This window comes from Bos javanicus, chromosome 25 (assembly GCF_032452875.1).
Source record: "Bos javanicus breed banteng chromosome 25, ARS-OSU_banteng_1.0, whole genome shotgun sequence".
In the NCBI taxonomy this organism is placed as follows: Eukaryota; Metazoa; Chordata; class Mammalia; order Artiodactyla; family Bovidae; genus Bos; species Bos javanicus.
This window is the reverse complement of record NC_083892.1, coordinates 3820756-3831243: the sequence shown is the minus strand read 5'-3', so window position 1 is coordinate 3831243 and position 10488 is coordinate 3820756. Positions and strand designations below refer to the sequence as shown.

Sequence of the window (10488 nt, the reverse complement as noted above, 5' to 3'; positions counted from 1 at the left end):
AGCCCTGAAATTCTCTAAAGAAGTTTTACTTAAGTTTTGTAGTTACAAGAAAAACAACAAAAAAAACCCTTGTATGATGGAAATCAATAAATGCACATTAAAGAGGAAAAAAAATGCAGAAATGGAAAAAGCTGAAAAAGCACCCTAGTCCCACCATCAGAACAAATCCGTTGTCTCCGTGGTGTTCCCTCCGGCTGCTTTTTGGAGGGTGTGGGGCCGTGTGACACGTCTGCTGTATGTACAGGTCTGCACTGGTGTCCTTGCCGTGAGTGCGTGAAGATGTTCTGACTGATTTCCAGCAGAGGGCTGGCAGCAGAGCCCCAGCTGGGGGGTCCCCGTGCTGCAGATGGAGACAGGAGAGTGAGGGGACCACCAATGCCTTGGTGCTGGTGTCGAAGGCAAGTCAGATCACCTGCTCACCTCCTCAGACCCGAGGCATCTGCAGTTGACCCCAAGGAGGCACCAGGTCTCCCGGGCTGTCGCTGGGACGTCCCCCTGCGGGTCTGGCCTGTGTGCCCTTCTCGGCCCAGAGCGTTACGTGTTGCTTCACCCCAGGGCTGGACCCGGCCGGATCTCCGGGGGCCTGAGCCTTCTGACTGACAGGACTCTTGCCGGCGGGCGGCTGAGGCCAAGCGGACGCCTCCCGAGATGCCCTGAGCTGCTGGAGGAGCCGACTCTTTCCCGTGCAGTCCCTGTGACACGGGAGACGTGACCGCCATCAGCGCTAAGTGGAGCCAACCTCCCAGTGCTGTGCCACAATATTGGGGTACTGTGCCCAAAACAGGACACCAGCAGAGGGGAGCCAGGGTGCTTCCGGAGCGTGTGCCTGGTTCTCAAGACACTAAAGAAATCAAGACTGCGGCCTCCCAGCCCGCGCTGTCACACAGCACGTCAGCACATTAAAGGCCTCTGGGAGGACACCTGTGTGGCACTTCTCAACCCCAGTTCATCTCCCCTTTTTGTGCCTGGGATGTCCAGCCACACACCACGTGGGAAGAAAGCTGCAATGGACTCTGACACTCCCAAAGGGCAGAATCTGCAAGGTCTGGAAGTCCAAAAGCGACAGAGACTGCCAGAGCGCGTAGTGCAAATTCACCCCACGGCCCTGGGGTGGCCTCCGCTCCTCAGAGACCTGAGCCTGCCCTGAATCTGACGTTTCACTTAGTTGACCTGAGCCTTTCCTCTCTGGCCGTTAACCAATCACGTAGTCCCATCCCTACAATATCTCTTCACCTCTGTTGCCATCACTGGCAGGGAGCAAGTCAATTTGTGGAGCTATTTTTCAGAAAGAAAATGTAATCCCTTCTTGAAACCAAGCTAAGGCATCCTGGGGGTTGTCTGGAGGGGAGCAGGTCAGGCTGGGCTACCCTGCCAGCCTCCCAGAGCAGCCCACACCCTCCTGTGCAGGCTCTGTGTGTGCAAGATGCTGAGAGCAACAACGTTAGAAATGCGAGCTGGGACCAGGTGAGCATCCCCGCCTGTGACGGTGAGGGGCGCCCATCGGTTACCGTAGCCTGGCTGGGCCCTGCGGGTCTCTCTGAGCTGCTGTCTCTTCCGCCTCCTCGCTGTCAGAGGAGCTGGAGTAGGAGCTGGAGCTGCGGGCAGACGAAAGCTGGGTTCCTCTGGAACTGCACAGTCTACTCTGGCCAGGCGTGGCTCCCGCCAGGGACTTGGAGCACCCAGGGCTCCCGTGTGACACAAGGCAGGAAGATGGGCAGCCAGCCAAAGCCGCAGGGCCAGTGAGCTTCCTGCAGGTGGTGGAGGGGTGCAGCCAGGGCCGGGTACCCCAGCCTCGGCTGAGTGAGCCCTCTGTGCCCCAGCTTCCCCACTCCCTGCAGGGAGGGCCTGTGGCTGTGGCCCCATGGGACTGTGGGCCAGGCTCAGTTCCTGGCTGAAAGCCCTTCTCCAGTGAGGAGAGCTCCCAGGACCTGCTGTCCAAGTCCCCTTCCTCCTGAAGCAGCAGGTCCACCGCAGGGCTGTCAGCGTTTTCTGTACCTCTCCAAGGGCTCCTGGTCCGAAGTCTTCGTTGGCCGCAGGTCAGTGAATATGGTGGGAGGCTCTGCCGGGTTCCTCAGCTGCATGTCCTGGGCTAGCGCCTGGAAGCCCAGCTCCCTGGAAGCACATCTTGGGGGTGGGGGTGGCTGAGTCATTTCCTGGTGGTCACTGTGACCTGCCCGTGCTGGGCTGAGCACCCCTGTGCAGGACCCTGAGAACAGCCCTCAAGATTCAGGCCAGCGCTGTCCAGTGGAACTCTGAGTGGCGCCTAGATGTTCTGTGTCTGCACTTTCCAGTGTGGTAGACACTCACCAAAAGCTATTTAAACTTGCATTTAAGCTAATATAAGTTAGAAATCCCATTCCTCAGCTGCACTAGCCATGTGTAGCCAGTGGCTACTGACTGGACAGTGCAAAGTCCTTTCTACTGGACACATGGGTTGTCAGGGACAGAAGCCTGCTTCAGCTAGCTCAGGCAAGAAAGGGAATTCCTGGCTCTCAGACTTCTAAAAAGGGTGGGACCACCAGAGTGTCGGAAGTTGGGATGCAGCTGGGCCTTAAGGGACCTCAGGGCCCTGTCCCTACCTCTGCCCACCCCATCCCCCAGCTGACCTGGCTGGGGACAGGTGCTTGGGGCTAGCCCAATCAACAGTGGCCAGAGGGAGAGGGTCCTCCCCTAGGGAGGATTCCCATGGGGTGGGAAAGAGCAGGTGCTTTGGGGCCTGAGTCCCAGCTCTGCCACTTACGTCTGGGCAAGTCAACCTCGCAGCCTGTTTCCCCCTCAGTAAAATGGGGGGAATAGTAATACTGACCTGATCATATTCTTGAGATGAAGAGAGATACACATCAGGTGCCCCGCCTTTAAATCAAGGCACCATAAACGCTGAGAGAAGCTACTACTAGGGAGGATGGGGCCAGGGGTCAACAAAGCCCACCTGCTTCCGGTTTCCCGTGGCCGGGCTTCCCGGGCTGTATCAGCAGGCACTCTCCAAGCAGAGGCGGCAGTTCTGGACTGCCTGGCACACAGGAGGCTCAGGCGTTCCATGAGCCGGTCCTGGGTGCTGGGCTCGGTGTGGTCTGCAGAGAGGGCGAAGGCAGCTTGGTGGGGACACGGCCCCCACTTTGACCCACTGCAGCCTGAGCCTCAGGACTCCTCGCGTGGACGTGCTGGGCTTATGCACAGAGAAGTGCCAGGGGCCCAGCCCACCCTCTGCGGCTCACAACCTTAGTGCGGCCCCCTCCAGCTCAGCAGGGTGAGGGGCCCCTTCTTTCACAAGCAGGGAGCTGTGTGCACCCCGGGAAGCAGAGGTGACCACGTGTTCACAAAGTAGTCCACTTCCTGGCTCCTGTCTACTTGTCAGAGGGAACCATGCTTAACAGTTCTGTGTGTTTTTTCCCTTTTTTTTTTTTAAATAGCAACAGGGGGAGTTTCCCTGGTGGTGCAGTAGTTAGCCTTCCAATGCAGGGGTGCAGGTTCAATCCCTGGTAAGGAAGCTAAGATCCACGTGCCTCCTGGCCAAAAAACCAAAAACATAAGAAATAAAAAATGCAAACAAACCCAAAACAGAAACAAAATTGTAACAAATTCTATAAAACCAGCCCACATCCAAGAAAAATCTTTAAAAAAATTTTTTTTAAATGGCAACAGGATCATCCTCTATAGGTTTTTTTGTTGTTATTTTTGCCTCACTTGGTGGGACAAGACTGAGCAACTTCACTTTCACTTTTCACTTTCATGCTTTGGAGAAGGAAATGGCAATCTGCTTCAGTGTTCTTGCCTGGAGAATCCCAGGGACAGGGGAGCCTGGTGGGCTGCTGTCTATGGGGTCGCACAGAGTCAGACACGACTGAAGCGACTTAGCAGCAGCAGCAGCAGCAGGTGGGATGTGGGATTATAGTGCCCTGACCAAGGATGGAACCCCTGACCAAGAATGGAACCCATGCCCCCATGCAGTGCAAGCGTGGATTCTTAACCTCTGAACCACTAGGAAAGGCCCCCTCTATAGACTTTTTTTCACTGAATATACTTTATATCCTTCTGTGTTGACATAGATGTGTGATGATAGATTGTAGAAGTGGAATAGCTTAATTAAAGGCTTGTGTGCTTTTAAATGAAGAATGGGGGAGTGGTAAAGAATCCACCTGCCAATGCAGGAGATCCCTGGGTCAAGAAGATCCCCTGGAGCATAGTGGAAACCGACTCTAGTATTGTTGCCTGGAAAATTCCATGGTCAGAAGAGCCTGGTGGGCTGCAGTCCATGGGGCTGCAGAGAGTGGAGCAGGAGTGAGACTGAGCGCACAGCACACAGACGGATAACAGATCCTGCTACACTGCCGCCCCAGCGGGCAGCCACCGAGGCCCTCAACCCTGCCCCGGAGAGTTTCTCCATATTGTGCTCTAAGGGGTCAAATTACAAACAAAACCCTTTTTAAAAGGAGCCTTTGCTCTGGAACCAGGGGCTGGAAATTGCACCTTCTTTAACTCAGGCCTGCTTCCACTTGCTTTTATGGGCCAGAGTGTCCAAGAGGGATGGGAAACTCTTTTAGGAAACTGCCCAGAGCCAGGCCACAAGCCCAGTGAAGGAGTTACCCCTGGCTTTGTAAACAGAGAGGCAGTGGAAGCAGGATTCTGTTTAGGAACTGGCTGAAGGGGGCACAAAATGCAGGATTACTTGGCTTCCAGAGGGAAAGAGGAAGGCTGAGGAGGTGGGGAGGAAGGAAAAGGCAGTCACATATATAGCGGGTGGGTGAATGAGTGCATTGGTGAGTGAATGAAAGGATGGATGGATGGGTGGATGAAGTCTAGCGTCCTGCGTGTGTGGGAAGGTGAGGCCTGAGCAGCACAGAGGCACGGCAAGCTGCTGAGGTGACCCTGCCCAGCCCGCCTCCCCGTTTCACTGGGAAGCCCTGGAAGGAGCCGTTTGTGGAGATGTACTGGCCCCCCACCCCATCCCCAGTGCTCAAGCTCAAACCTTGGCCCTGGAGGCGGCCAGCTGCCCACCATGCAGCTCCAGGAGCACCATCTCCCCGGTCCTCTTCTCGCCCAGTCAGACTCAGAAGGACTTGATCCAAATCCCACTCTTCAAGTTCCTGAAATAATTAAAGCAGTGATGATGAGGCTGCCTCGGGATCCCAGGAACAGGAATTCTGGATCCACCGAGGCTGTCCCAGGGCAGAAACCAGGGTTGAGATGAGGCGGCTCACTCACCCACCCCGGCTCACCCACCCCATACATAGGCTTTGCAGAATGAACCACCCCTGTGAAGGTGGGTGGGGCCTGCCTTTCTTGCCACCCCCTTTCCTGTGCCTTTTTGGGGGCAATACTTCTATTTCTGGCACAAAGACATTGTCTGGCTTGGAGGAAGCTCAGTGTCAGTTTAAAACTATTTAGGTTCAGACAGGTTTAGAATGTTGGGAGGTTAGAACGTTTTGCTTCTTTAAGAAACACAGCAGCAGTTGGGATTGGAGGGCTTGGAAGAGGGCTGTGGGGGCGGTGATGCAGTGGGCACAGAGATGTTAATCAGGAGTAAGGATGTCCTGTTAAGACAGGGGCTGAGGAAAGAATGGAATTGACAGGAGAGAATTGGTGAAAGTGACCTCCAGGTACACTCGATGCCAGTTTTCTCTAGGTTGTTACGAAAATCTGTCAAATAAGGCAACAAAGATAATTTTGTGATGTTTCTATGTCATATGGGGGCATCTTCTAATGAGCCCATCTTTCTCGGGGAGGGCTGGTTTGACTGACCAGGGCTCACCTGTTTGACAACTTTGTAAAACTGAGAAATGCAAGTTTTCTTTTCCCTCCATTGGAGCAGCTAAGCCCAAAGGTACCGGTTCTGTTGCCCCATTGAGCCTACTCTACTTAGTGTAGCAATTTAATCTCCACATTCCCCACTCCCCTGTTGAACAAAATCCGTTTCTCACGATCTCTTTGAACCGGCTTTGTCATCTTGCTGGTTCTTGTGGATGATCTAAATAACAGCGTTAATGGGGGCTCACTATTTGTTTGAGAATAAGGGCTTGAACATTTTCAGATGCTGCTTTGTCACAGTCTGCTCTATCTTCTATGTCTTCAAGATGATGCTTGGGATGGGTTTTTTCTTTCTTTCTATTTTAAGAAAGCTGGGGACTACCTGCTCCTCCCTGTTCACTGTAACTCTGAGGATTGTCTGTCTGACAGGTAGGACCTGCCTGCCTGACGGTAGGCCTGGTGCCGTGGGCCTGATGTCATTGCTACGAACTGAATCTCTGTGTCCCTCCAAAATTCATGTGTTGAACTCCTAATCCCCAGTGTGATGGTATTTGAAGGTGATGAGGTCACGGGGGTGGAGCCCTCATGAATGGGATTGGTGCCCTTAAAAGGAGACTCCAGAGAGCTCCCCCCTCGTTCTAAATGAACCAGGAAGGATGCTTTCAACTAGACACCAAACATGATGGAGCCTTGACCTTGGACCTCCAGATTTCAGACTGTGAAAAATTAGTTTCTGTTGTTTAAGCCCCCTGCCCAAGTCTATGGGACTTTTGAGGGTAAGACAGGTGTAGTGGGGAGGACCACCACCTCGAGGAAGCCTGGGCTGGGAGCACGCCTACCTGGAGGGAAAGGACGGGCAGACACCCTGGGGGCCCCTCTGAAGGCACCTCCACAGCGTCGCAGGCCTTCTCCTTCCCTCGGCTCGCGTCAGGGCAGGCTGGGTTGCGGCCGTCCCAGGTGACTTTGTGGAGGATGTCTTTCTCGATCATCTTCCTCCTCTCCCTCCGCAGGGCTTTACGGCTGGCTGAGTCTGAGCCTTCCTGAGCCTGTGAGGCCGCGCCCAGGGGCTCTGTCTGCAGGCCTGCTTCCTGAGGGGAGCGGGTGGCCTCTCCCTGAGGCCCCTGGCGAGGACTCTGTGACGCACTGGTGTTGAGGGTCCCACCTGCATCATCATCCTGCCGTGGGGGGGTCTCTGCAGACATCCTGAGAAGAGAGCTGCTCTTGCTGGGGGCCCTTCCTTCCAGAGGGGCCGACTCCTGGGGCCGGGGCCATGCGTTCCACTCACCCCAGGGCTCCATGGCGGATTCTACAGGCACTGCAGCTAGCTAGGCAGGAAACAGGTGTTCCTGGTTAGCAGCCTCCAAACATCCCTCGGGGGCGGGGTGGGGGGGGTGTGTGGTAAGATGCGCAAGGAACATAAAATCTGCCATGTCAACCATTTTTAAATGTACAGTTCCGTGGCATTGACTCTATTCCTAATGCTGTACAAACCATCCCCACTGTCTATTTCCAAAGGTTTTTCATCACCTGGAACAGAAACCCTGTCCTCCCCTCCCCCAGCCCCTGGTGAGCTCTCATCTACTTCCTGTCTCTATATTTGCCTGGTCCAGACATTTCATAGGCGTGGAATCACACAGTATTTGTCTTGTGTGTCTTTCCACTTGGCTTCGTGTTTCCAAGGCTCCAGTGTTGTGCTGTGTGTCAGGACTGCATTCCTTTTCATGGATGAATTCTATTCTGTTGTATGGATACACTTCATTGTATCCATATTGTCTGTTGTTTATCCAGTTGTTTATCCATTTTGTCTGTTGATGGACACTTGGGTTGTTCCACCCTTTTGGCCAGTGTGCACAGGTGCAAGTGGTTAGAGGTAGAAAAGACAACACCCAGGCCTCAACCCCCGTGAGCTAGTACAGGCTTTTCCATCCCAGGTTAAACCATAATTGTCTGGAAGAGTAACTGCCGAGGTAATTGTAGAAATGGAAAAAACACAAAATTAAGTGAAGTGGATATGGTTCCAACTGAACTAACCAGGGCGCTTGGCAGCCTTGGCAGTTTTCCGGTTTAGAGTTATTTCAGGTGTATTTCTAGGCATGGCTGGGGGTGTGGGTGACTTCTGGTGTGGACGTGCCCTGGCTGCATGTGATGACCCTGGGTCGGTGCTTGCACTCAGGACTGTGTGTGGTGAGGGGTCAAAGGGAAGAGCAGGGGGTACAATCAGAAAATCATGTCCCTGCCCCCAGCTCTAAGCGTTCTGGGCTCCTGGGAGCATGACGTGCACAAGGCCAGTAGATGTCTGGTGTGTGAACTCCTTGGGCTGTACCTGGAGAAAGGCCCAGGTGATGCTAGACCGGAGGCGTTAATCTCTTTAGAACCACACTGCTTTAGAGCCCAGTGAGGGCCAGGAGCACCCACACCCTATTCTGACAGGACAGTCCAGGGTTCATGGACCCCTGGAGCCTGCATTTAACAGACCTCAGGAGGAGACCCAGAGGAAGTGACCCAGGCCCCAGCGGGGTCGTCGGCCAGTTCCTCTGACAAGTCTGGAATCAGGACAGTTTGATTTCGCTGGAAGATGAACAGCTCCTCGTCCTCGCAGTCTGACTGTGGACAGATGAGAAGGCTTTGGGTTAAACGGCCGGAGGCAGAGCCAGGAGGGCCTCAGTTTCCACCCACCTGCCCTGCCCCGGGCTCTCCGACTGTCTGGGGGGACCAGTTCTCTTCCAAAGGGCCTTGCTGACACCGATTTCAGAGGCTGACTTAGAAATGGGCTCAGCAGCACCACCTGCTGGAGGTGAGATCCAGGGCACCCAGTTCTGGGTTACCTGCCACCGGCTAAGCCCAGTTAATGCCTGGCACAGAATGAGCAGGGCAATGAGGTGACAGCTTGGTACTTCACTTACATGACACAGAGCTCTCCGGTTAGCATCGTGTCTGTCATGGGAGGAAAGGACAGTGGGGGCCTTAGAAGATGTCGGAAGAAGGTGCTTGCTTACCGCAGAGGAATCCGAGTCCAGAGACGGGAGCTGGTGCTTGACGGCCTCAAGGATGGCATCCCAGGGGTTGGGCAGTGAGGGCCGCCCATCTTCATCAGGAGATGCCATGGGGTGCCTCTCAGCGTACCATCATCCAAGGAACCTTGCAGAGGACATGGAGTGAGGTGAGGGGGGTCCCAGAGACAAGGGTCCAGAGCTCAGGGTGCTGACTTTTCAAAGCATACACATACCATCCCTTGCCTTGGGAGGTGTAAAGAGATTGGGGGACCACATACCCCATCTCCCTTCTAGTTGGCAGGCTCCTGTTACTGAGTGCCAGGCACTGTGCCGTCGTGTACTGTGTGTGTGTGTCCGCGTGCACAATGCAGGATGGAGCCACAGATGAATGGATATGGTGATAGTTTACAATAATATGTAGATATATGTACTTGATATGTGGGTATATGGATATGATGTACAGAATGATACATATATATATAGATATATGTATAGATATATGATAGATATATGATACATATAGATATATGTAAACCATATATGTCCAATATAACATAGATACTATTATTATCTACAGACAGAATTTGTATCAAAGTCAGAGGGGATTTCAAGCCACTACTTTTTACTGCCCCCTTACAAAGGAACAGAATAGACATTTTGGAGTCCCCAGAACACTTTTTTTGGAGTTGACACTCAAATTATCAGGCACTTGGCCAACACACCCCTTTTGTATCCCAGAGTCTTAACAGACCCCCTTCAGGGGTCAAGGAGGCTTAGAAATGTGGGGTGATGGCACTTTAGAGCTGGCGTCTTGAGAGTACTTGCAGCTTGAGAGGCCTCTGTCACTATAAAATGGGAAGAGGACACTCCTGCCCCAGCCCTGGCCCCCAACAAGGGAAGCAGCAGGCGAGGTGAATGGGGGCTTTTTGCTTTTTCTGTGCTCACAAGAGTGGGGCAGGAGCTTGGTGTACCCTGATCTGGGAACAGCAGGGCAGGTCTCGTATATACATCACATGATGTTCTCCGGCTGCAGGGCAGATCAGAGGGCAACAGAATCACCTGGTTGAAGGGGACAACCAGAGACTCTTAAGTTCTCCAGGAGGACAAGGTAACAGAGGAAGAAAAGGCATTACAGGCTGCGGCAAGAGCACCTAAGAGCTCAGAGGAGTGAAAAGTACCCAACGTGTTGGGGAAAGAAATTTTCAGTTGCTGGAGTTTGCGGTGCAAACGGACCAGACCGTGAAGGGTCCTGAACACCAGGTTGAGGAGTGTCGCTCACCGAACGGACTGCCGAAGGCTACGCGAAGCAGCAGCCCCAGTCCGGCAGAATCCTGACCGTTCCTCCACGTCCGTTTCTTGGCTGCAGCCCGTTAGCCCCGCCCACCGCCGGACCGCGGGTTGTTATGACAACTGGACGCCACCGTCCACTCGGGTGGGGCTTTTAAATTCTAAAGTTCGGAAACAGGAAACCATCGCGCGTCCTCCCACCGATTTCCCAGCTCGTTTCCCCAGCCCCCACCCCGTCCACCACCCAACATATATCTCCGCAGCTGCGGCCTCGGTCTCCGCCTCTCTTCCCGGCCTCGACAAGGACGAAAACGGCCCGCCGCGCCTTTTCGGTCGTGTTCTCCTGCTTGGGCAGCGGCGCGATTACTGAGGCCGTCGCCGCCTTCGGAATCCCGGCTCCGCAGTCTTACATCACTGGACGGCCAACTCCTTCCCACCCACCCCCCCGCTCGTCTTTCGGGAC

General features: G+C 54.0%; 1 protein-coding gene across 5 annotated transcripts; it reads right to left on the bottom strand.

The window, feature by feature from the left end:
• Nucleotides 1-10: 10 nt before the first annotated feature.
• On the bottom strand, nt 11-10453 carry DNAAF8 (dynein axonemal assembly factor 8). 5 transcript variants are annotated; one of them, XM_061402516.1, is made up of 10 exons: nt 10018-10451; nt 8742-8883; nt 8221-8349; nt 6585-7070; nt 4967-5084; nt 2807-3071; nt 1996-2124; nt 1509-1595; nt 421-692; nt 11-340 (listed from the first exon to the last, which is right to left on the bottom strand). In XM_061402516.1, the coding sequence occupies exons 2-9, from the start codon at nt 8847-8849 to the stop codon at nt 425-427; spliced, it is 1590 nt and encodes a 529-aa protein (XP_061258500.1). In that variant the 5' UTR covers nt 8850-8883; nt 10018-10451; the 3' UTR covers nt 11-340; nt 421-424. The 5 variants fall into 5 exon arrangements, with proteins under 5 accessions (XP_061258500.1, XP_061258504.1, XP_061258501.1 ...); XM_061402520.1 differs by having other exon boundaries at nt 2930-3071; XM_061402517.1 differs by having other exon boundaries at nt 11-692; nt 10018-10186; nt 10275-10451.
• Between the last annotated feature and the right edge of the window lie 35 nt (nt 10454-10488).